Source organism: Jatropha curcas, unplaced genomic scaffold, assembly GCF_041381405.1.
Source record: "Jatropha curcas cultivar XTBG-Jc1 unplaced genomic scaffold, XTBG_Jcur_1.0 HiC_scaffold_166_pilon, whole genome shotgun sequence".
Taxonomy (NCBI): domain Eukaryota; kingdom Viridiplantae; phylum Streptophyta; class Magnoliopsida; order Malpighiales; family Euphorbiaceae; genus Jatropha; species Jatropha curcas.
The window spans coordinates 8,052-34,729 of NW_028322389.1; the positions used below are offsets into that span (position 1 = coordinate 8,052).

At 36.4% G+C, this 26,678-nt stretch overlaps 1 protein-coding gene and 1 long non-coding RNA gene across 6 annotated transcripts; one reads left to right on the forward strand and one right to left on the reverse strand.

The window, feature by feature from the left end:
- Window positions 1-690: 690 nt before the first annotated feature.
- On the forward strand, window positions 691-25,565 carry LOC105646369 (cellulose synthase-like protein B3). 5 transcript variants are annotated; one of them, XM_089716920.1, is made up of 10 exons: window positions 691-999; window positions 1,282-1,621; window positions 1,874-1,999; window positions 2,212-2,328; window positions 2,427-2,639; window positions 2,844-2,979; window positions 3,093-3,271; window positions 4,087-4,437; window positions 6,188-6,255; window positions 7,639-7,887. In XM_089716920.1, exons 1-9 carry the CDS (start codon window positions 743-745, stop codon window positions 6,206-6,208), a joined length of 1,740 nt encoding a protein of 579 aa, XP_089573046.1. In that variant the 5' UTR covers window positions 691-742; the 3' UTR covers window positions 6,209-6,255; window positions 7,639-7,887. The 5 variants fall into 5 exon arrangements, with proteins under 5 accessions (XP_089573046.1, XP_089573045.1, XP_089573048.1 ...); XM_089716919.1 differs by lacking the exon at window positions 6,188-6,255; XM_089716918.1 differs by lacking the exons at window positions 6,188-6,255; window positions 7,639-7,887 and adding an exon at window positions 24,978-25,565 and having other exon boundaries at window positions 694-999.
- LOC149492020 (uncharacterized) lies at window positions 21,191-24,564 on the reverse strand. Its single transcript, XR_016319177.1, has 3 exons — window positions 23,978-24,564; window positions 22,917-23,049; window positions 21,191-22,183 (listed from the first exon to the last, which is right to left on the reverse strand). It is a non-coding gene; the product is annotated as an uncharacterized LOC149492020 (long non-coding RNA).
- Window positions 25,566-26,678: the final 1,113 nt, after the last annotated feature.

A 26,678-nucleotide genomic window follows, 5' to 3' on the forward strand; every position in this document is an offset into this window, starting at 1 on the left:
TTTTGTTAGTTGTTTAGCTGTTTAAGTAGTGTTTAGTTGTTAACTATTTGGATAGCTTTTCATGAATTACTAAAAGTTAAACGTTACATGAGTTAACTTTTCACAAATGTTATCATAACCTCTAAAAACTATTTCAAATGATATATTACTGAATAATATTTTAAGTTACATTTAAACCTTAAAAGCTACTTAAAATACTTGCCGAATACAACCATAACATGAAGGGGTCAAGTGTGGGTCCATTAGGCCAAATCTTTTTTCTAACTTTACCCTCTATATAAATAATGAAAAATTTCAAATTTACCCACTAAATAGTAAATTTTTTTAATTTGGCTCTTGAACTTTTGAAAATTTTTTTATCTTTTAACTTTCAATTCATTTACGGATATTAAGAAAGTTTTATTTGAATATTATCCAAACTGAAGCATGGAGATATAAACCAAAATAATAATAACAACAATAAGAACAGTTGTGATTTTGACATTTTCCCTAAATGTATACAGTGAATATTACTAAAAATTAGAAAGAAAAAAAAAACCCACTAATATCATTTGTGTACCAAATAATTTTTAAATAATGAATTTATTTATTAAATTATTGGAGTCCCAAAACGCAAAAATAATTGTTACGTCACACTTGCAACAAACGGCGAGAATTCGAAGTATAAAACCATATATATACACCTCTATGACTACAAAGTGCCCAAGCTTGCCGTATAGCTACTCATCATCTTCAATCATCAATGGCGGATACAGTTTCTCCTCCTCTATATGAAAAATATTCTCGTAAAAACCATATTCATAGAGTTTTGGACATTTGCATCCTCTTTCTTCTAACTTCTCTCATTGTTTATCGTCTTTTAACTCTCAAGAATCATGGTTTTTCTTGGCTTCTTGCTCTTTTATGCGAGTCATGGTTTACTTTTGTCTGGGTTCTTACTGTCAGCACAAAATGGAACCCTGTGGATTACAAAACATACCCAGAACGCCTCCCTCAAAGGTAATGAATATCTTTTCTTTTTTGGCTCTCTTTTAATTCATTTCTCTAAATCTATACTATTTGTTTATGTTTTTTTTCACATTGAGAAATTTCCAATTGCAGAGTTCCACACTCATTTTAGTTTGGTCTAATGAAAACGCTTCTGTAAACTTGAAGATTGGTTTATTATTATGTCACCAAGCTAGACCTTTATTTGTACATGAAAATTTATTATATATATGAATTTTTTTTTCTGATATACTATAAGTTTTTCTTTATTGTTATTTATAAATTCTTTTACAGAGTGGAAAAGTTTCTTCCAGCAGTGGATATGTTTGTGACAACGGCAGACCCAGTGCTAGAACCGCCTATAATAACAATGAACACAGTAATATCATTATTAGCAGTTGATTATCCAGCAAATAAGCTTGCTTGCTATCTATCAGATGATGGATGTTCTCCTCTCACCTTTTACTCTCTGCTTGAAACTTCCAAGTTTGCTAAGCTTTGGGTTCCCTTTTGCAAGAAGTACAATATTCAAGTTAGAGCTCCCTTTAGATACTTTTCATCCACTGATCATAAGCCTATGTTGTCTAGTGATGCTAGCTCATTGGAATTCCAACAAGAATGGAAAAAAATGAAGGTAACAACAATTTTCTGCTAAGTTGTCCTATCCAATCTTGTCGGGTGAGGTTTTTCTTGAATTTTCTAAGCTAAAGAGAAATTACATATATGAATGTGACAACTTGTCTATTTAACTTTTTTGCTAAATTGATATATAACATACCATACTTAGTGCATGACTTGGATAGATTAATATGTAAATTAAACTTTTGATAATTAAATAACATTATCTTTTTTTTTTTTTTTTTTGGCTTTGTCATTTTATTAATAGGATGAGTACGAGGAGCTTAGCCGCAAAATCCAAGATGCAGCCAAAAAATCCTCTCCTTGTGATCTAACCGGTGATTTTGCATTTTTCTCCAAAATAGAATGTAAAAACCATCCTACTATAATTAAGGTCAGTATACCTATTTTATTTTTTAATTATTTCAAATTTTAATTAATTTTAATTGAGGGTTTGAACTCCTTAATTATTCTAAATGCTAAAATATATTAGAATCTATAAAATAACAACTCTGGCAATAAGGCCACCCTATTTTAGAAAATTTTAAATTAATTTTTAATTCAATTTGTTTATTATTTTCTACCCTTTTATGGTTGTTTCTGTAGATTATGTGGGAAAATAAGGAAGGTCTTTCAAATGGGTTGCCTCATTTGATTTATATATCGAGAGAGAAGAGGCCAAATCATCCACACCACTACAAAGCAGGTGCCATGAATGTACTGGTATGTATTTTCTTCATCCCAATTAAATCAATCATTGAAAATTAATTAGATATTGTAGTGATTAAAGTTAATTTTACTTTTTTAATGATGATAAACAGACCAGAGTCTCTGGATTGATAACAAATGCACCATTTATGTTAAATATGGATTGCGACATGTTTGCCAATAATCCACAGATCGTCCGTCACGCAATGTGCTTCTTTTTAGGTTCTAAGAACGAAGGGGATACTGCATTTGTCCAAACTCCACAAATTTTTTATGATGGACTTAAGGATGACCCATTTGGAAATCAATTGGTAGTTCTGTATAAGGTGAGCTGGAATCGGTTTTTACAATTTGTTAGCAATAGGAACCGAATTTTTAAAGGAAAAGAGAGAGTTAAAAATTGAAACTTGAATATAATTTTGCGTAAAGGTATGTGCTTTCTTTTTTTTTTTTATTAACAAAAGTTTGATTTTGTTGGAGAATATTTTTTTAGAATTTTTAAAAAATTAATATTTTGGTATTTGTTTTAGTATATAGGACGTGGAGTAGTAGGACTTCAAGGACCTTTCTACGGTGGGACAGGATGTTTCCACAGGAGAAAAGTAATCTATGGTTTATGTCCTAATGATATTGGAGATTTTGCTAAATTTCTCACTCCAGTCACTGGTAATTACTGTAGATTATCTTAAGGGCTTCTCTTCAATTTTTTATTTTATTTTGTTAATTAATTGAATTATCCCTAATGACAAAATTAATGAAAATAATGACTGGGTGAGCAGGTAATTTGGATGATAAAGAATTGCTAAATATATTTGGGAACTCAAAGGAGTTTATCACATCAGCTGCTAATGCATTGGAAGAGAAGACAAATAGACCAAACGATCTTTCTGATTCAATGGAGGCAGCTTATCACGTCGCTGCTTGTGGCTACGAGTATGGAACTGCGTGGGGTAAACAGGTTAGAAACTTATGCTCCTGAAGTCACAAACTTCAGTAACGTGTTATCCCTCACATACTAGTAATAATAATTTTTGAGTAGTTTTAATATTTATATGTAAAATATTCAATTGTTGTGCAGTTAATATAATCTATGAAACAATAATTTTCATATTTTTCAATTATTCAATAACTATTTAATCGATATAATATTAAAAATTCAAGTATTCGATAGAATAATTGTTGTGCGGTGTCCACTCAGTGGGACCCACACTTTGTTGAAAATAAAAGATGAGAAAGAAAATTTTCTTCTTGATAGGTGATCCGTTTTTCGGTGGAAGCGTGATTAACGTGTCTATCTCTCCTAATCACGCGTCCATCTCTCCTATAAATAGGAGATGGCGCAACGCTTCTTTACACAACAAGAGTGAAAGAAAAAGAAGAGAAATTTGAGAGAGTTGTTCCAGTTTTAGGGTGTTTTTGGGAAACACTTTTAAGCGCCACTATTTTTGTATTACTCTCCTTGTAAGCCTACTTTTTATATAGTGGAAGAAATATTCGGTTTTTGTCCCGTGGACGTAGCCCTAAACAGTTAAAGGGTAAACCACGTAAATATCTGTGTGTCATATTTCTATTTTTCCGCTGTGTTATTATTCTCGTAATTTTATTGTCGGGCCCTAACAATAATTTATTACTTCAAAATATTTAATAAATATAATTTTATAAATTAAAGTAAAAAATTAGAATGCGATAAACTTTTTTTATACATAAAATAAATGGGTGAATTTATGCATAGCATTTAACGCATGGTATTTGATGAATTTGGGATTATCTTAGGTTGGTTGGCAATATGGATCCACAACAGAAGATGTCCTAACGGGTCTAAAGATCCATGAAAGAGGTTGGAGATCCGTATATTGCAAACCCGACCCACCCGCCTTTCTTGGGTGTGCACCATCAGGTGGGCCAACCTCAATGACCCAACAAAAGAGGTGGGCCACAGGTTTACTTGAAATATTAGTAAGCAAAAGAAATCCTATATTTGCCACCATTTTTGGGAAACTTCAACTAAGGCAGTGTTCGGCCTATTTGTGGGTCCTTTTGTGGGGTTTGCGTTCAATTCCTGAGCTGTGCTATATGGTGTTGCCTGCTTACTGTATCATCACCAACTCCAATTTCTTGCCCAAGGTGAAATCTATTTTTAAAACTGATTTATTAATTAGCACTTGCCTTTGCATGTTCATATATTTTCATACTAGCATGTTTTTTATAATAAATTTAGATATTAAATATATTTTATTTTGTATAAATTGAAATTGAAGTTTTTTTTTTCATTTTTAAGTAAAATAAAAGGAAAAAGTGCATTTAGAAATTTGTCACTATTAAATGAAAAATAATTATGTAATACTGTAAAAAGATTTATTTTAGCATGTATAATCAAAATTAAAGAAATTTCGGTAGTATAATTTTACTAAAATTTTAAAGACTTATGAAATTAATTGACATCAAGCAAATATAAAATATAAAATGAATTTCTTTCTATATATGTTCTCAACATTGATACATGGAAAGAACAAAATAAAATGAATTGTACACATTTAATATGAATACAACTGCTATTTTTTATAAGTTGAGAAAGTTTATTTATGACATTATAAATACATTTAATATTGAAAAAGTAAAATGGAATTGCTTCTAAATATAAATTATTCCTAATTTATTTTTATCAGTTCCTGTGTTTTTCTCATATTCATGTGAGCATATGTGTGTGTGTGTATATAGATACGATAAATTCTAATTATTTTTTTATTTTAAATTGATAAACTTCATGTTATGAGCCAAATTCAATATTTAAAATATTAAATTTTAAATAAAATTCAAGAATCCAAATGTCATAGCCCTGACCTGGTCAGTATTGTTCGCTTTAGGCTTTGCAACCCTCACGGATTTGTCCCTCAGGCAGGCTTTGCAACTCGCCCAAAAGCGCGCTAACCAAGTTAGAAGCTACCCCTCTTATGTATAGATCGTTTACCCCGTCCTTAACCGATGTGGGATTTGCCTAAGGTGTGCTGGCCTTGCCACATACACCCCCCCTTGGGGACTCAGCGTCCTCGCTGAGGTTTGCCCCACCACCGGCCAGAGGGCACAGGGCCGGCTCTGATACCAATTGTCATAGCCCTGACCTGGTCAGTATTGTCCGCTTTAGGCTTTGCAACCCTCACGGATTTGTCCCTCAGGCAGGCTTTACAACCCGCCCAAAAGCGCGCTAACCAAGTTAGAAGCTACCCCTCTTATGTATAGATCGTTTACCCCGTCCTTAACCGATGTGGGATTTGCCTAAGGTGTGCTGGCCTTGCCACATACACCCCCCCTTGGGGACTCAGCGTCCTCGCTGAGGTTTGCCCCACCACCGGCCAGAGGGCACAGGGCCGGCTCTGATACCAATTGTCATAGCCCTGACCTGGTCAGTATTGTCCGCTTTAGGCTTTGCAACCCTCACGGATTTGTCCCTCAGGCAGGCTTTGCAACCCGCCCAAAAGCGCGCTTGTAACATCCTCTTGAGTTGAGTTGGGTTGAACCAAACCTGGTTGGGGTAGAATGGATGATAAGTGGACTTAGTTGCATGAAAAGTTTAGGACTTATTGGCATCACCATATATAGCTTGGGTATGAAGCTGCAACCTTCTTATAAGTGAGGTACCATGTAGAACTTTTACACACAAAATCACTTTTTCTAGAGTCTATCTGTTCCTTTCATTTTCACTTTCCCATTTTCACGTTTCTCATTCTTTTCTTACTTTTCCCTCCCATTTCCTTTGCCTTTTCACTGTAGTTAATCATTAAGTCAACTCCAAGTAAGTAAATTCCTTGAAGTTAAAGGTTATTCAATCTTTAATTTAGCTATATTGGAGATGAATCATGAGAATTCTTGTGTATAGGAGAAGAAAGTTCAAAGGTAGCAGAGAAGAGAAACTAAAAACAGAGCCCCAGCTTTGTGGCAAGAAAGGTTTGATATCTCTTGTTATTTCCCATGTTCTTTGCATGAAAAATTGTGTGGAGTGTTGCTCATGAGATCATATGTTGCTTATTGTTGAGTGAGAGGATTGAAATGATGTGAAAACAGGGGATGGAATGAGTTTATGCTGAACCAGAGTTTGCTGGAAATTTTACCAGCAACTTCATCTTGATTTTGACCCCATTTAATGATGGAACTAGGAATTGTCATAGAAGAGTTATTTGTTCCTCTATGTGTTATCTTTACGTGGGCTTTTGAATCATTCAATTTGGAGTTGTATATTGAGAGTTATGGCCAAAAGACTACAGACTGTACAGTCTGGAATCACGTCGCGCGCGCCGCGCAGGCTGGGCAGCGTGTCGCGCTCGCGAATTCCACATGCGCGGTTGCGACCTTGGCCAGAAGCTCTTTGACTCTCAGTTTGCGCATTTCGCGCTCGCGAACTCCACAAGCGCGCTCGCGACTTCATCTCGCACTCGCGACTTGTGTTGCGCGGTCGCGACTTGAGCCAGAAAGCTCTCTGACTCTCAAATGGTACATCTCGCGCTCGCGAGGTTTGAAGACGCGCTTGCGACTTGGTCTCGCGCTCGCGACTAAGGTTGCGTGGTCGCGACTTTGAGCCAGAAACTCTCTGACTCTCATTTGACATTCTCGCGCTCGCGACTTTCAAAAGCGCGCTCGCGACTTACCTCTTCAGTGTAACTCGCGCTCGCGACTTGGCATGTCGCGCTCGCGACTGATGCTTTGACATTCTTTTTGTCTTCATTTCCTATGCAATTAACTTCCTTTGCTCATCATGCATGCATCCAATCATTGTAAAACAAAAATACAACATAAGAACATGGATTAAAACAACATGTAAGCATTTATATGATGTGAACTCAAATCAATATAATGAACTATGTAGTTGTAAAACCATTTATGTGCTATTGTGTTACATTGTTGATATGCTAATATGAAGCTCCATTGAGGTTGGGTAGAAACCATGTAGATAAGGCTATGTCGCGACATAGAATAGCAGATCTGTGCCCCATACAGTTTGGAACTCCGGCTACAGGCCGTTGAGTGGATATGATTATACAGGCCATAGCAGCCAAGCATACAGTATTCATACAGTTTCATACAATTTATCTTATCACTTCGGTTTCACTATAACCTTATGGAGCCATACAGATATTTTAACTTGCTATTGCATGAATCATACAGTAAAATAAACAGTAAGAAAGATCATTAAGGTAAAATGAAAGCCGCATGTTATGTGTGATTATATGTACTTACATAATGCTTTTTGCTTATATGTGTGCTTATTGTTGTTTTATGTTGAGATATCCACTGAGCTTTAATAGCTCAGCGAGTTACCTGTTTAACTCGCAGGTTTTGAGACTGGTCTTTTAAGCGTCAGCGTACAACTGCAGCAGTTCATCTGTAGAAGACTCAGTCTTCAGGGTAGCTCCCTATTTTGATGTGTAACTTTTATTTATTCTATTCATGGCATGTACAGGGCACACAGTTGGGCCCATTTCACTTTAAAAACTTGTATTATGTATATCAATATTCAGTACACTATTAATGTAAACAGCTTTTGTATACTATAATAGTCAATAGTCAGTATGATATCAGCATGTCAGAACATTTAAGTCAACCAGTTTGTATCATCTCGACTCGGTTCATTCGGGTTATTGGGTGGACCGGGAAGGGGTGTTACAAATTTTGGTATCAGAGCCCTTGGTTTAATTTCCTCGGGCTTGCATGCATAAGTCAGTAGAGTGTACGTGCCATGACTACCCTGATGAACTAAGCAGTTGTTATTCTTTTAGGAGGATGTCTCAGGAAGGTGAGAGGATGTCTCAGGAAGGTGAGAGTGAGTCACACGCCTCCAGAGCAGTGGAGGGTGAGGCTCCAGTAGCACCAGGTCAAGCTAGAACAGTGGAGGGTGAGGCTTCAAGAGCACCAGGTCAAGAGGTGCTGTTAAAGCAACTTGCAGATACTTTTCGACAGATTGCAGGGGTGATGCCTCAAGCACCCGTCGTAGTAGAAAGAGAGAGAAAGCCCCCATTGGAGAAGCTTCGAAAATATGGTGCAAAGGAATTCAAAGCAAGCAAAGATGATAGTCCCGAAGTAGCTGAGTATTGGCTAGATGGGACATCGAGAGTCCTAGAACAATTGCAGTGTACAGCCGAAGACAAGTTGATTTGTGCCACTTCATTGCTGATTAAGGAGGCATATACATGGTGGACCACTGTGCAACAGAGAGTAACAGCAGATCAGCGTATTTGGCAATTCTTCTTGGATGAATTCAAGAAGAAGTTCATCACCGAGGCTTACTAGATGCGAGAAGGAAAGAATTCTTATACTTGCGACAGAACAGAATGTCTGTAGCCGAATATGAAAGAGAATTTACTAGACTCAGCAGGTATGGTAAGCAGATAGTGTCTACAGAAGCCGAAAGGTGTAAGAAGTTCCAAGAAGGCTTGAATGATGAGATTCAGATGGGAGTGGTAGCTTCCAGATTCAGAGAATTCTCAGCCTTGGTAGAGGCAGCACAGGAGATAGAGCGAATACAGGCCAATCAGCGTTCTAGACGCCAGCGGTCTCAGTAGAGAAGAGACCAGACTCAGGGTGCACCCAGTACACATCAGCCGGAGAGCAAGAGATTCAGAGGTGCTAGTAGTTCAGCTGGTTCTAGGCCTCCTTTTAGCCAAGGTATAGCCAGGGGTACCACCAAGGAGGGAAGTGGAGTTTGCCATAGATGTCTATCCTGGAGCAGCACCAGTATCTATTGCACCTTATAGAATGGCACCAGCAGAGTTAAAAGAGTTAAAGATTCAGCTGCAGGAGTTATTGGATAACGGCTTTATCAGACCTAGTGTATCAACTTGGGGAGCACCGGTATTATTTGTTAAGAAGAAAGATGGATTACTCAGACTGTGCATTGATTACAGACAGCTGAATAAGCTGACAATCAAGAATAAGTATCCATTGCCTCGAATCGATGATTTGTTTGATCAGTTAAAAGGTGCAGGTATGTTTTCTAAGATTGACCTCAGGTCGGGATATCATCAGTTGCGTATAAAAGAAGAAGATATCGCTAAGACTGCATTCAGGACCCGATATGGTCACTTTGAATTTTTAGTAATGCCATTCGGTCTCACAAATGCACCGGCGGTTTTCATGGATCTCATGAACCGCGTGTTTCATTCATACCTGGATCAGTTTGTGGTGGTGTTTATAGATGACATTTTGGTCTATTCCAGAGACAGGGCAGAACATGATAAGCATTTGCGGATTGTACTTCAGACATTGAGAGATAAACAGCTGTATGCTAAGCTTAGTAAGTGTGAGTTTTGGCTAGAAGAAGTTTCTTTCTTAGGCCATGTGGTGTCATCAGAGGGTATCAGGGTGGATCCTAAGAAGATTGAAGCTATTATTGATTGGAGACCACCCAGAAATGTCACAGAAGTTCGAAGTTTTCTGGGTTTAGCCGGTTATTACAGAAGGTTTGTAAAGGGATTCTCCATCATTGCATCACCCTTAACAAGACTGCTGAAGAAAGAGGCTAGATTTCACTGGGATGATAGATGTCAGCAGAGTTTTGACACTTTGAAGACCAAGTTGACTGAAGCACCAGTGTTGACTTAGCCAGTGTCAGGTAAAGACTTTGAGATTTATAGTGATGCTTCTCATATTGGGTTAGGATGTGTACTCATGCAAGATGGGAAAGTGGTGGCTTATGTCTCCAGACAATTGAAGCCACATGAGTTGAATTATCCAACCCATGATCTAGAACTGGCAGCCATTGTTCTAGCATTCAAAGTATGGCGGCATTATCTGTATGGTGAGAAGTGTTACATTTACACAGATCATCAGAGTTTAAAGTATTTACCCACACAGAAGGACTTGAATTCAAGACAACGGAAGTGGATGCAGATTCTGGCTAATTATGATTATGTCATTAATTACCATCCGGGCAAAGCTAATGTGGTAGCTGATGCCCTTAGCCGGAAATCATTGTTTGCTTTGAAAGCCATGAGAATTAGCATGGAGTTGCAACAGCAGGGAGTTATTCTAGCACAGATGCAAGTACAGCCATCATGGGTTCAAGAAGTTGCAGAAGCACAGAAGAAAGATGCACAAACAGCAGTATGGGTGAAACAAGTACAGGAAGATCATGGTGGGAAATTCAGATTGGATAATAGTGGAGTATTGTTCTTTGAGGACAGAGTTGTTGTACCACAGATAGGGGAAATCAGACAGGAGATTCTGCATGAAGCTCATAACAGTCCATATACAATGCATCCAGGTAGTACCAAGATGTATCAAGATTTGAAGCAAGGCTATTGGTGGCCGGGCATGAAGAAAGATATCGGAAATGTTGTAACAAGATGTTTAACATGTCAACAAGTAAAAGCAGAACATCAACTGCCATCTGGGTTGCTTCATCCAATAACAGTGCCAACATGGAAGTGGGATCAGATCACGATGGATTTTGTTACTGGATTACCTCAGACGCAGCGGAAGCATGATGCAGTATGGGTGATCGTGGACAGATTAACCAAGTCTGCTCACTTTCTACCAGTCAGGATGGACTATGCTCTGGATAAGTTAGCAGAAATTTATGTTCAAGAAATAGTTCGACTACATGGAGTTCCCTCATCCATTATCTCTGATCGTGATCCAAGGTTTACATCGAAGTTTTGGGGTAAACTGCAGGAAGCATTAGGGACGAAACTGCATTTCAGCACTGCTTTTCATCCGCAGACAGATGGCCAGTCAGAAAGAGTAATTCAAATATTGAAAGACATGATGAGATCATGTGTTATTGAATTTGAAGGCAGTTGGGACAAATATGTCTCTCTCATGGAATTCGCCTACAACAACAGCTATCAATCGAGCATCAAAATGGCACCATATGAAGCATTGTATGGTAGAAGATGCAGGACACCTGTATGTTGGACAGAACTTAGTGAGAAGAAGATTTTGGGTCCAGATTTGGTTAGAGATACAGAAGAGAAAGTGGAAATCATCAGAAAACGGCTAAAAGAAGCAAGTGATCGACAGAAGTCCTATGCTGATTTAAAAAGAAAGGACATTGAGTATTCGGTTGGGGATAAGGTATTTCTAAAAGTTTCACCAAGGAAAAAGATCTTAAGGTTTGGACAAAAGGGTAAGCTAAGTCCTAGGTTCATTGGTCCATACGAGATTGTTGAACGCGTAGGACCATTAGCCTATCGCCTAGCATTACCTCCAACCTTAGATCGAATCCATAATGTGTTTCAGATACAGATCAGATCCCTCACATGTGTTATCAGCAGAAGAGATTGAAATTCAGCCGGATCTCACTTATGAAGAAGAACCAGTTCAGATCCTAGCCAAAGAAACTAAAGAATTGCGGAACAAGAAAATAGCATTGGTGAAGGTTCTTTGGAGGAATCATAAGACAGAAGAAGCAACTTGGGAATCTGAAGAAACCATGCGACAACAATATCCGCATTTGTTTACAACAGGTAAACTTCGGGACGAAGTTTTTATTTAGGAGGGGAGAACTGTAACATCCTCTTGAGTTGAGTTGGGTTGAACCAAACCTGGTTGGGGTAGAATGGATGATTAGTGGACTTAGTTGCATGAAAAGTTTAGGACTTATTGGCATCACCATATATAGCTTGGGTATGAAGCTGCAACCTTCTTATAAGTGAGGTACCATGTAGAACTTTTACACACAAAATCACTTTTTCTAGAGTCTATCTGTTCCTTTCATTTTCACTTTCCCATTTTCACGTTTCTCATTCTTTTCTTACTTTTCCCTCCCATTTCCTTTGCCTTTTCACTGTAGTTAAGCATTAAGTCAACTCCAAGTAAGTAAATTCCCTGAAGTTAAAGGTTATTCAATCTTTAATTTAGCTATATTGGAGATGAATCATGAGAATTCTTGTGTATAGGAGAAGAAAGTTCAAAGGTAGCAGAGAAGAGAAACTAAAAACAGAGCCCCAGCTTTGTGGCAAGAAAGGTTTGATATCTCTTGTTATTTCCCATGTTCTTTGCATGAAAAATTGTGTGGAGTGTTGCTCATGAGATCATATGTTGCTTATTGTTGAGTGAGAGGATTGAAATGATGTGAAAACAGGGGATGGAATGAGTTTATGCTGAACCAGAGTTTGCTGGAAATTTTACCAGCAACTTCATCTTGATTTTGACCCCATTTAATGATGGAACTAGGAATTGTCATAGAAGAGTTATTTGTTCCCCTATGTGTTATCTTTACGTGGGCTTTTGAATCATTCAATTTGGAGTTGTATATTAAGAGTTATGGCCAAAAGACTACAGACTGTATAGTCTGGAATCACGTCGCGCGCGCCGCGCAGGCTGGGCAGCGTGTCGCACTCGCGAATTCCACATGCGCGGTCGCGACCTTGGCTAGAAGCTCTTTGACTCTCAGTTTGCGCATTTCGAGCTCGCGAACTCCACAAGCGCGCTCGCGACTTCATCTCGCGCTCGCGACTTGTGTTGCGCGGTCGCGACTTGAGCCAGACACCTCTCTGACTCTCAAATGGTACATCTCGCGCTCGCGAGGTTTGAAGACGCGCTCGCGACTTGGTCTCGCGCTCGCGACTAAGGTTGCGGGGTCGCGACTTTGAGCCAGAAACTCTCTGACTCTCATTTGACATTCTCGCGCTCGCGACTTTCAAAAGCGCGCTCGCGACTTACCTCTTCAATTGCCCTGAAATTTTGACAGCATGTTCCAAACATCTTAGGGTACTGTTCTGAAAAATTTCATAATTTTTAAAGCTCATTTGCATTTTTAAATGACATAATTATAGAATCTGAAGTTCAGTTTTTCTCATGCTGAGCAGCCTGCAGTGATTTACTTATAACTCCATTTCCTTTTATCCAATGGCCTTTAAATTTAAACACGACCTACCCAACATCTCAGCCTATCTCCATATCAAATTTCATAAATTTTGGAGTTCATTTGCTTAGTCAAATAGGTAAATTACAGAAGCTGAATGTCAGGCAGCATAACTGTAACATGTCCAACAATGATAAGTTTATTTAAGCATTCTCAACTCACTTCCAGCACAAATTCATGCAATCAAACTCTTCTATTACTGAAATAACATCATAATATAAGATATAGCAGAGTCCATAGTTCATAGAATATCAAAACCAAACTCAAAATCATCCATCTTGGTGACTTATGCAACTTAGACTTTGAATTCATGCATAACTACTTTCAATCATCTTAAATCACCTTAAATCACTTCTCATCACTTCATCTTCACCAAATCAGATTACACAAACAAGCAGCTCACTTCAAAGTTCATGGAATTCAAAAAGTAATCCATAGAAATGAAGGAGGAAGTGAAAATAACTAACCTTTTCTTAAGAATTACTTGAAAATTCTTTGATTTTCACCTTCTTTTTGCTTGGTTTTGACTCAAAACCCTCCTCCTCTCTTCTTGAACCGTTTGGCCTGCAACAATGAGTGAAGTGTCGTGGTTCTTTCCTTTCTTCAATAAAATTATATAATAAACTTTATTAAAAATTCCTTCCATGTCCTTTAAATGCAAATTGCACTATAATCCTCCCTTTTGTTTTCCCTTCATCCTTTGGCACTCTAATCTTTTTAATCATTTTACTTTAGTCCTATTAGGTATAAACCAAGTGTATTTAATATTCTAAACTCCACTTGGTAAAAATCGTACGGAAATTACCGTTTTTCAGGCTTTTCAGGTAAAATCGTGCTTTACCGAGAAGTCATTCATCTTTCAACTCATTTTTGATTTCCTTTAAGCTTTCACATGGATTTGTAAAGATCAATTAATGTTTCATTTAATTAATATTAATATCCTCAATCTATAGTGTTTCCCATTATTTTAAGTTTTCCTTTTATTCGGATAACCGAATTCATCGAAAAAGCTAAAATAGAAAGAACTACAAAATTGAGGATATTACAACTCTTCCCTCCTTAAAGAAATTTCGTCTCGAAATTTTACCTGTTATAGATCTCTGAATAATTGTGGATGTTGTCTTCTCATATCTTCTTCACATTCCCAAGTAGCCTCTTCTCTGGAGTGGCTTCGCCATAACACCTTAACTAGGGGAATCTGTTTATTCCGAAGTTGCTTAATTTCCTTAGCTAGGATAGCCACTGGTTCTTCATCATATGTGACGTCTCGATTAACTTCAATTGATTCTAAAGGCAATATATGTGAAGGGTCCGATCTATATCGCCGAAGCATAGAGGAGAAGAGTGTCAGGAGGACTTTCCCAGTGGCTAGTAGCTCTAGTAATAAAAAGAGGAGATTCTTCAGTCCATTTCCTCCTAGATCTAGCAGTGTGAGGCCACAGAGCCAGAGACAGTTCAGACCACCATTGCCACCTCCACGAGCTCCTCCAGTTACTCGTAGTTGTGTTCATTGTGGTAGATATCATGGCGGAGTGTGTAAGTTGACCACAGGAGCATGTTTTAACTGTGGTGAGGTTGGACACTTTGTGAAGGATTACCCTAAACCGAGAATGACTACGGCATATACAGCCACAGGGGGATCGATTCAAAGACCAGCTGCTAGTTATGGCTCTTCTCAGTCTTCAGGCAGAGGTAGGGGCAGCGGTAGAGGTAGCATGTCGGGTAGTCAGGGGACAGTGAATCAACCAGAGCCTATTGGTGTGCCAGCTAGAGTTTATGCTATGAGGCAGAGGCAGGATGCTGATGCAGCTGATGTGGTGACTGGTATATTTCCTTTATTTAATCATGATGTTTATGTGTTATTTGATCCTGGATCATCTCACTCTTATATTAGTGCTGGGATTTCTTGCTATGCATCTGTTCCTTGTTTGCGATTGGGGTATGATGTGCTTGTATCGAGTCCATTAGGACAGGAGGTTATTGTTAACAAATTATATCCTGATTGCCCACTCATAATCCAAGATCATGTATTCCCTTCTGATTTAGTTGAGATGCCTTTCGGAGATTTTGATGTTATTTTGGGCATGGATTGGTTAAAAAAATATCAAGCAGTGGTTGATTGTGACCTTAAGAAGATACTATTTAAACTGCCAGAATATATTGATGTGGTGATACAGGGTGAGAGATAGATACTTCCTTCATCTGTGATAACTGCAGCTTTAGCTCAGAAATTGATCCGTCATGGGTGTGAGGCATACCTAGCTCACATTGTGGACACAAGGGTAGGTACTCCTAGTCTTAAGGACATTCCTACAGTGTGTGACTTTCCAGATGTTTTTCCAGAAGAATTACCAGGATTGCCGCCAGAAAGGGAAGTTGAATTCGAGATTGAGGTTATGACAGGGACTCAACCGATCTCCATTACTCCTTACAGGATGGCTCCTGCTGAATTAAAAGAATTGAAAGCACAATTACAGGAATTGCTTGATAAGGGGTTTATTCGTCCTAGTGTGTCACCATGGGGAGCTCCAGTGCTATTTGTAAAGAAGAAAGATGGCGGTTTACGGTTGTGCATCGATTACCGTCAGTTGAATAAGGTCACAGTCAAGAATAAGTATCCTTTGCCAAGGATTGATGACCTCTTTGATCAGCTTCAAGGTGCTTCTGTATTCTCTAAGATAGATTTGAGATCGGGGTATTATCAACTCAGGGTTAAAGAGCAGAGTATTCCTAAGACGGCATTCAGGACTCGCTATGGCCATTATGAGTTTCTAGTTATGCCATTCGGATTAACTAATGCTCCAGCAGCATTCATGGCTTTGATGAACACGATCTTCAGACCTTACCTTGACCAGTTTGTTGTGGTTTTTATTGATGACATTCTGGTATATTCCAAAGATATAGAAGAGCATGATAAGCACCTAAGAATCATTTTTCAAACTCTTCGAGAAAAACAACTTTATGCTAAGTTTTCTAAATGTGAATTCTGGTTAGCACAAGTTGCTTTTCTTGGTCATATTGTATCTGCAGAGGGTATTGCAGTGGATCCTGGTAAGATTGAGGCTATTTCCAGTTGGAAGCCACCAAAGAATGTTTCCAAGATTCATAGTTTCTTGGGTTTGGCTGGCTATTATCGCAAGTTTGTTAAGGGATTTTCTATCATTGCTTTGCCCTTAACTCAACTATTGCGAAAGAACGTTAGGTTTGAATGGACAGATAAATGTCAGGAGAGCTTTGATAAGCTGAAGAAGTGCTTGACTGAAGTGCCAGTTTTGACTTTACCTATTCCAGGTAAAGAGTTTACTGTTTATAGTGATGCTTCTCATAATGGCTTAGGTTGTGTGTTGATGCAGGATAGAAATGTTATTGCTTACGCATCACGCCAACTTAAACCAAATGAGAGGAATTATCCTACACATGATTTGGAACTTGCAGCCATTGTATTTGCATTGAAGATATGGAGACATTATCTTTATGGTGAGAAATGCTATATCTTCACAGATCATAAAAGTTTAAAGTATCTGGGTACTCAAAGGGAGTTGAATTTGCGACAGAGACGATGGCTTGAGTTGATAAAAGAGTATGACTGTATTATCGATTATCAGCCAGGGAAAGCTAATGTGGTAGCAGATGCATTGAGCCGTAAGATTATTGCTAACCTCAGGACGACAGCGTTATCTCTAGTCCATGATCTACGGTCTATTAATGCTAAGTTTGAGAAGATTTCTGACAATTGGGTGTTAGCTAATCTTCAGGTGAAGCCTTTATTGATTGATCAGATTCGAACAGCAATATTGACGGATGATGACTATCAAAAGATTCTTTCAGAGGCACAAGATGGTAAACGACCAGATTTTTCTGTCAGTAGAGATGGGTTATTACTATTTTGGGACCGGCTATATGTTCCGTCAGATTTAGATTTGAGACATCTCATCTTGAAGGAAGCACATGATTCTCCATTTTCTATGCATCCGGGCGGGACCAAAATGTATAGGGATTTGAAGAGGAACTATTGGTGGACTGGTATGAAGAAAGATATTGCTGAATTTGTAGCTAAATGCCTAACGTGTCAACAAGTCAAGGCAGAACATCAAGTACCAGCAGGATTACATCATCCACTTCAGATTCCAGAATGGAAATGGGAAAGAGTGACTATGGATTTTCTAATGGGACTTCCACTTACCCAGAAGAAACATGATGCAGTTTGGGTTATTGTGGATAGATTGACGAAGAGTGCTCATTTCCTACCTGTAAGATCAGACTATAGTTTAGAGAAGTTGGCAGAAATGTATATTGGTGAAATAGTTAGACTACATGGAGTGCCAGTATCCATTGTTTCTGATAGAGATCCAAGATTCACATCTAGATTTTGGGCTAGTTTACAGAAAGCCCTGGGCACTAGATTGAATTTTAGTACTGCATTCCATCCTCAGATAGATGGTCAATCTGAGAGGATTATTCAAATATTGGAGGATATGCTTCGAGCTTGTGTTCTTGAGTTTGAAGGTAGTTGGGATAACTATTTGCCTTTGATAGAATTTGCTTATAATAACAGTTACCAGACCAGTATCGGAATGCCTCCATATGAAGCTTTATATGGTAGAAAATGTAGGACACCTCTATGTTGGGATGAAGTTGGTGAAAGGCAATTACTAGGTCCTGAAATTATTCAACAAACAGAAGAAAAGATCAAAGTAATTAAAGAAAGATTGAAGGCGGCGACAGATCTACAAAAGTCATACGTGGATCTAAAGAGAAGAGATATAGAGTATAAGGTGGGTGATAAAGTATTCCTTAAGGTTTCCCCTTGGAAGCGTGTTATGAGATTTGGTAGAAAGGGAAAATTAAGTCCTCGTTTCATAGGACCTTATGAAATACTTGAGAGGATTGGTCCATTGGCATATAGGTTAGCCTTACCACCAGACCTCGATAAGATTCATAATGTTTTCCATGTTTCTATGCTTCGGCGATATAGATCGGACCCTTCACATATATTGCCTTTAGAATCAATTGAAGTTAATCGAGACGTCATATATGATGAAGAACCAGTGGCTATCCTAGCTAAGGAAATTAAGCAACTTCGGAATAAACAGATTCCCCTAGTTAAGGTGTTATAGCGAAGCCACTCCAGAGAAGAGGCTACTTGGGAACGTGAAGAAGATATGAGAAGACAACATCCACAATTATTCAGAGATCTATAACAGGTAAAATTTCGAGACGAAATTTCTTTAAGGAGGGAAGAGTTGTAATATCCTCAATTTTGTAGTTCTTTCTATTTTAGCTTTTTCGATGAATTCGGTTATCCGAATAAAAGAAAAACTTAAAATAATGGGAAACACTATAGATTGAGGATATTAATATTAATTAAATGAAACATTAATTGATCTTTACAAATCCATGTGAAAGCTTAAAGGAAATCAAAAATGAGTTGAAAGATGAATGACTTCTCGGTAAAGCACGATTTTACCTGAAAAGCCTGAAAAACGGTAATTTCCGTACGATTTTTACCAAGTGGAGTGTAGAATATTAAATACACTTGGTTTATACCTAATAGGACTAAAGTAAAATGATTAAAAAGATTAGAGTGCCAAAGGATGAAGGGAAAATAAAAGGGAGGATTATAGTGCAATTTGCATGTAAAGGACATGGAAGGAATTTTTAATAAAGTTTATTATATAATTTTATTGAAGAAGAGGAAAGAACCACGACACTTCACTCATTGTTGCAGGCCAAACCGTTCAAGAAGAGAGGAGGAGGGTTTTGAGTCCAAACCAAGCAAAAAGAAGGTGAAAATCAAAGAATTTTCAAGTAATTCTTAAGAAAAGGTTAGTTATTTTCACTTCCTCCTTCATTTCTATGGATTACTTTTTGAATTCCATGAACTTTGAAGTGAGGTGCTTGTTTGTGTAATCTGATTTGGTGAAGATGAAGTGATGAGAAGTGATTTAAGGTGATTTAAGATGATTGAAAGTAGTTATGCATGAATTCAAAGTCTAAGTTGCATAAGTCACCAAGATGGATGATTTTGAGTTTGGTTTTGATATTCTATGAACTATGGACTCTGCTATATCTTATATTATGATGTTATTTCAGTAATAGAAGAGTTGGATTGCATGAATTTGTGCTGGAAGTGAGTTGAGAATGCTTAAATAAACTTATCATTGTTGGACATGTTACAGTTATGCTGCCTGACATTCAGCTTCTGTAATTGACCTATTTGACTAAGCAAATGAACTCCCAAATTTATGAAATTTGATATGGAGATAGGCTGCGATGTTGGGTAGGTCGTGTTAAAATTTAAAGGCCATTGGATAAAAGGAAATGGAGTTATAAGTAAATCACTGCAGGCTGCTCAGCATGAGAAAAACTGAACTTCAGATTCTATAATTATGTCATTTAAAAATGCAAATGAGCTTTAAAAATTATGAAATTTTCCAGAACGGTACCCTAAGATGTTTGGAACATGCTGTCAAAATTTCAAGGCAATTGAATATGGGGAATTCAAGATATAGTCAACGCAATGCCAGCTACTCAAATGCTGAAATTCTGCATTTCATAAACCTTGAACGAATTTAGCATGCTATTCACCTCTATTGTTTTCATTGTTAGTATTTTGTGTCTAGGATGTGGTTAAGTGTTGGATATGAAGTGTTTCATGCTTAAACTCAGATCATATAACACTTGGACAAGTGTAGTGAAAATGAAAGAAAAAGCATGAGACTACATTCTAATGCTTAATTTACATTCTTATAGAAGTGCATGTGTGTACATTGTGTAGTATGATCTTAATGTGAGTATTAATATCATGCTACAGCTGCTGAGAGAAAGGGAGTTGAGGAGAGGGTGATTACTAGAGGAAAAGGGCTAGGGGAGCCATCTAGTTCAGGTTAGTGTATATTATTCCTTTCCTACTTTTATTTAAACAAAATGAAATTGATTTTGCAAAATATTTTCAATGGATTTGCTTTATGAATTATAACTATATTCATAAGTTTTTAAAGAGGAAAAAGATTATTTTGAAAGCATATGACCGAATGACTTATGTAAATGAATTTTATGATTCTTATACCTTGAAAGAGGAGGATGTTGGCCAATTGATACCTGTAGTATGAGGGGTGGCCGTGATTGAATGTTTTTAGCAGTGGTTGTGAAATGAAATGTTGTCCATTGTGATTTTGATATTATTATATAAATGGACTGGTTTAAAAGTCTTACAGCTGATATAGACATGGTTATTACCTCGAATATCACTTCATTTGTTGAAGTTGATATTACGATCGATTGAACATGGATATCATCACTAGATGATATATGATTGACATGAAATTCTCCCTCCATGTTGAGGTTGTAGATTGCTCCCTCTTCTGTTGAAATCATATCACAGATTGAGGTTGTAGATAGCAGGTCTAGATGTGCACATTAGACACTGATGGCCCTCAGAATTGACTCTATAAAAGCTGTAAAGACTATATTATGAATTGATGATTTAAATGGTATTGATTTATTTTGTTTCTTATTTTCTTTACCATGGTGGATTTATGAATTGTCATTCCTTATTATTTTTATTAGTACACCACTAAGCCATATGCTTAGCAATAGTTGCTTTTGTACTATCACAGGTAAAGGAAAGGAAAAAGAACCAAGAGAGGATCATTTTTATTTGATGTAGATAGTATGCTACTGATGTAGCTATTGTATATTTGACTTCTTTTGGAATATGTATGATGTATTAAACATTAACAGATCATTTATGTATATTTGAGCAGATTCATGTAAATTATGATTGTATGAATTTGAAAATTTATAGTCTATTAAAGTAATTAATTTCTATTATGTATCTAAGATTTGAACAGGACTCCAATATGTAATTAAATCATCCATGGACTTATGGGTTATGGAACCATTTTATTTTATGTTTTTTTTTTTTTATAATATGTTTAAGAAATTATATTGAGATTAATATCTACCAAAAGAAGTTATATATATTTAATAACTAAATTATTTTGCTACAAGATATAAAAATGAAGGAATTAAAAGGATTAAGTCCCTTGTAGTATACTTAGTAAGCATTTATAAGAATTAAGTGCTTATTAATTATATTACGGGCGACATGCCATGTCTTACAGTAGGGTAAGGTGTGACATGTTTATTTTGGATACCAATTGTCATAGCCCTGACCTGGTCAGTATTGTCCGCTTTAGGCTTTGCAACCCTCACGGATTTGTCCCTCAGGCAGGCTTTGCAACCCGCCCAAAAGTGCGCTAACCAAGTTAGAAGCTACCCCTCTTATGTATAGATCGTTTACCCCGTCCTTAACCGATGTGGGATTTGCCTAAGGTGTGCTGGCCTTGCCACATACACCCCCCCTTGGGGACTCAGCGTCCTCGCTGAGGTTTGCACCACCACCGGCCAGAGGGCACAGGGCCGGCTCTGATACCAATATAAACATGTCACACCTTACCCTACTGTAAGACATGGCATGTCGCCCGTAATATAATTAATAAGCACTTAATTCGTATAAATGTTTACTAAGTATACTACAAGGGACTTAATCCTTTTAATTCCTTCATTTTTATATCTTGTAGCAAAATAATTTAGTTATTAAATATATATAACTTCTTTTGGTAGATATTAATCTCAATATAATTTCTTAAACATATTATAAAAAAAAAACATAAAATAAAATGGTTCCATAACCCATAAGTCCATGGATGATTTAATTACATATTGGAGTCCTGTTCAAATCTTAAATACATAATAGAAATTAATTACTTTAATAGACTATAAATTTTCAAATTCATTTATTAAACATTAACAGATCATTTATGTATATTTGAGCAGATTCATGTAAATTATGATTGTATGAATCTGCTCAAATATACATAAATGATCTGTTAATGTTTAATACATCATACATATTCCAAAAGAAGTCAAATATACAATAGCTACATCAGTAGCATACTATCTACATCAAATAAAAATGATCCTCTCTTGGTTCTTTTTCCTTTCCTTTACCTGCGATAGTACAAAAGCAACTATTGCTAAGCATATGGCTTAGTGGTGTACTAATAAAAATAATAAGGAATGACAATTCATAAATCCACCATGGTAAAGAAAATAAGAAACAAAATAAATCAATACCATTTAAATCATCAATTCATAATATAGTCTTTACAGCTTTTATAGAGTCAATTCTGAGGGCCATCAGTGTCTAATGTGCACATCTAGACCTGCTATCTACAACCTCAATCTGTGATATGATTTCAACAGAAGAGGGAGCAATCTACAACCTCAACATGGAGGGAGAATTTCATGTCAATCATATATCATCTAGTGATGATATCCATGTTCAATCGATCGTAATATCAACTTCAACAAATGAAGTGATATTCGAGGTAATAACTATGTCTATATCAGCTGTAAGACTTTTAAACCAGTCCATTTATATAATAATATCAAAATCACAATGGACAACATTTCATTTACAACCACTGCTAAAAACATTCAATCACGGCCACCCCTCATACTACAGGTATCAATTGGCCAACATCCTCCTCTTTCAAGGTATAAGAATCATAAAATTCATTTACATAAGTCATTCGGTCATATGCTTTCAAAATAATCTTTTTTCCTCTTTAAAAACTTATGAATATAGTTATAATTCATAAAGCAAATCCATTGAAAATATTTTGCAAAATCAATTTCATTTTGTTTAAATAAAAGTAGGAAAGGAATAATATACACTAACCTGAACTAGATGGCTCCCCTAGCCCTTTTCCTCTAGTAATCACCCTCTCCTCAACTCCCTTTCTCTCAGCAGTTGTAGCATGATATTAATACTCACATTAAGATCATACTACACAATGTACACACATGCACTTCTATAAGAATGTAAATTAAGCATTAGAATGTAGTCTCATGCTTTTTCTTTCATTTTCACTATACTTGTCCAAGTGTTATATGATCTGAGTTTAAGCATGAAACACTTCATATCCAACACTTAACCACATCCTAGACACAAAATACTAACAATGAAAACAATAGAAGTGAATAGCATGCTAAATTCGTTCAAGGTTTATGAAATGCAGAATTTCAGCGTTTGAGTAGCTGGCATTGTGTTGACTATATCTTGAATTCCCCATATTCAATTGCCCTGAAATTTTGACAGCATGTTCCAAACATCTTAGGGTACTGTTCTGGAAAATTTCATAATTGTTAAAGCTCATTTGCATTTTTAAATGACATAATTATAGAATCTGAAGTTCAGTTTTTCTCATGCTGAGCAGCCTGCAGTGATTTACTTATAACTCCATTTCCTTTTATCCAATGGCCTTTAAATTTTAACACGACCTACCCAACATCTCAGCCTATCTCCATATCAAATTTCATAAATTTTGGAGTTCATTTGCTTAGTCAAATAGGTTAATTACAGAAGCTGAATGTCAGGCAGCATAACTATAACATGTCCAACAATGATAAGTTTATTTAAGCATTCTCAACTCACTTCCAGCACAAATTCATGCAATCCAACTCTTCTATTACTGAAATAACATCATAATATAAGATATAGCAGAGTCCATAGTTCATAGAATATCAAAACCAAACTCAAAATCATCCATCTTGGTGACTTATGCAACTTAGACTTTGAATTCATGCATAACTACTCTCAATCATCTTAAATCACCTTAAATCACTTCTCATCACTTCATCTTCACCAAATCAGATTACACAAACAAGCACCTCACTTCAAAGTTCATGGAATTCAAAAAGTAATCCATAGAAATGAAGGAGGAAGTGAAAATAACTAACCTTTTCTTAAGAATTACTTGAAAATTCTTTGATTTTCACCTTCTTTTTGCTTGGTTTTGACTCAAAACCCTCCTCCTCTCTTCTTGAACGGTTTGGCCTGCAACAATGAGTGAAGTGTCGTGGTTCTTTCCTCTTCTTCAATAAAATTATATAATAAACTTTATTAAAAATTCCTTCCATGTCCTTTAAATGCAAATTGCACTATAATCCTCCCTTTTGTTTTCCCTTCATCCTTTGGCACTCTAATCTTTTTAATCATTTTACTTTAGTCCTATTAGGTATAAACCAAGTGTATTTAATATTCTAAACTCCACTTGGTAAAAATCGTACGGAAATTACCGTTTTTCAGGCTTTTCAGGTAAAATCGTGCTTTACCGAGAAGTCATTCATCTTTCAACTCATTTTTGATTTCCTTTAAGCTTTCACATGGATTTGTAAAGATCAATTAATGTTTCATTTAATTAATATTAATATCCTCAATCTATAGTGTTTCCCATTATTTTAAGTTTTCCTTTTATTCGGATAACCGAATTCATCGAAAAAGCTAAAATAGAAAGAACTACAAAATTGAGGTTGGACACTTTGTGAGGGTTGCAAAGCCTAAAGCGGACAATATTGACCAGGTCAGGGCTATGACAATTGGTATCAGAGCCGGCCCTGTGCCCTCTGGCCGGTGGTGGGGCAAACCTCAGCGAGGACGCTGAGTCCCCAAGGGGGGGGTGTATGTGGCAAGGCCAGTATACCTTAGGCAAATCCCACATCGGTTAAGGACGGGGTAAACGATCTATACATAAGAGGGGTAGCTTCTAACTTGGTTAGCGCGCTTTTGGGCGGGTTGCAAAGCCTGCCTGAGGGACAAATCCGTGAGGGTTGCAAAGCCTAAAGCGGACAATACTGACCAGGTCAGGGCTATGACACCAAATGCTGCATTGGGATTTTTAGAAATTTAGTAAATTAATTTATTCTTTGAATTTTCACTAAAAATTGCATGTAAATGCAGGTTAATGATCCAGCCATACATGGCTATATTGCCCTTTTGATAATTTACAATACATATACTCTATTGGAATACCTTCAAACTGGATTATCAATCCGAGCATGGTGGAATAAGCATAGAATGGCAATAATAACCTCAACAGGTGCATGGTTATTTGGAGTCTTAAGTGTAATATTAAAGATTTTAGGAATTTCAGATACAGTATTTGAAGTTACCCAAAAAGAGCAATCTACTTCCGATGCAGGTAGGTTTACATTTGATGGGTCACCAATATTTGTGCCTGGAACTACTCTTTTGCTACTGCACTTGGCTTCATTAGTTATGGGTTTATTTTCTATTAGAGATGGGAAAGGATTACCATTTGGAGAGATGTCGTTTAGCCTTTTGGTTTTGATTTGTTTTTGGCCATTTCTAAAGGGGCTGTTTGGGAGGGGAAAGTATGGTATTCCTTTATCCACAATATGTAAGTCAGTTATTATTGTATCTTCTTTTGTTTACCTATGCAAGCATAGCTCTATGGGTTAAGAGTTCATATATAATACTTCAAAGGCTTTGGTTTGGATGTGAAATAGGTAAATAGCCTTTTTAGCATTTGATCTTAGTAATGATAGAATATATGATTTCATTATAAATACAATGGAGGGCATAATAGAGATTTTCCATCGTTTTCATGTCATTATCGATTCACTTAACAAATATTTTATCTCATTCTCGCCAAATAAGCTGTCACATAATAAAAATTAGATCTTACATGCGCATAATCAGTTTTTCAATTAACCACGTTATTCGGATATATTCAATTACAAAATTTTGCCAATTAAGACACTAAATCATTATTTTTTTCGTGAAAACACCAAAATAGAAGAAGTAAAAGTTTAAACACTGAGTATATAATTATCCATTTTTTTGTACTCATAAAAACATCAAAGATCTCCAAATATGGAAAAAGAAAACTAATATTTGGTTTGTAAGAAAGGAATGGATGAGAATGGAAAGTTAAGGCAGGTTGCTGTAAGCTACTAGCTAAGAAAGGATTGGAAAAAACCATAGAAAGAAAATTCAAAATTTTTACTTTTACTTTATTGGAGTTTGTTTCTTTGAAGAGAGAAAATCTATAACTAGGTACATTGATTAGCAAGCTTAAAACAAAACGGTACGTATAACCAAGAATCAAAGTTTACCAAGTATTGGTTGCTAGTGATAGCGACTCAATCATTGTCAATGACAACAAGAATTAGCGTGATGGTGTAATATTATAAACCTACTTAATGTTTATGAAGTTTTTTAATACTACCTCTATTTCATTATATTTATCGCATTTGGAATTTCACGTTTTTTAAAAAATCATTAAATTTATTTAAATTACAATAAATTATTGAATAAATTCAATATATTACCTTAATTTAATACTAATTTATTAAAAAAACTATTGAATTGAAGTAATAATTATTAATCATATGCAAAAGGTAAACATGGAAAAAAACATTTAATATTCCTTCAAATTACAAAAGTGACAAATATTTTGGAATAAATAAATTTTTGAAATCTGACAAATATAATGAAATAGAGATAGTAATTTTCTCTTAAATATGAAAATAATATTATAAACCCTCATTTTTTACAATTTGAGTTTCTGAAATTGAGGTACTACCATAGAAGTTGTACTCAAACCGGTATGGTCTACCAATATTTATGGTGGTTCAC

Bases quoted from the DNA above. Each gene is read 5' to 3' on its own strand.
- LOC105646369 (XM_089716918.1), top strand. From the start codon at position 743: ATGGCGGATACAGTTTCTCCTCCTCTATATGAAAAATATTCTCGTAAA. The intron at 1,622-1,873 runs GTAACAACAATT...TTTTATTAATAG, and splicing joins AAGAATGGAAAAAAATGAAG to GATGAGTACGAGGAGCTTAG. The intron at 2,329-2,426 runs GTATGTATTTTC...GATGATAAACAG, and splicing joins CAGGTGCCATGAATGTACTG to ACCAGAGTCTCTGGATTGAT.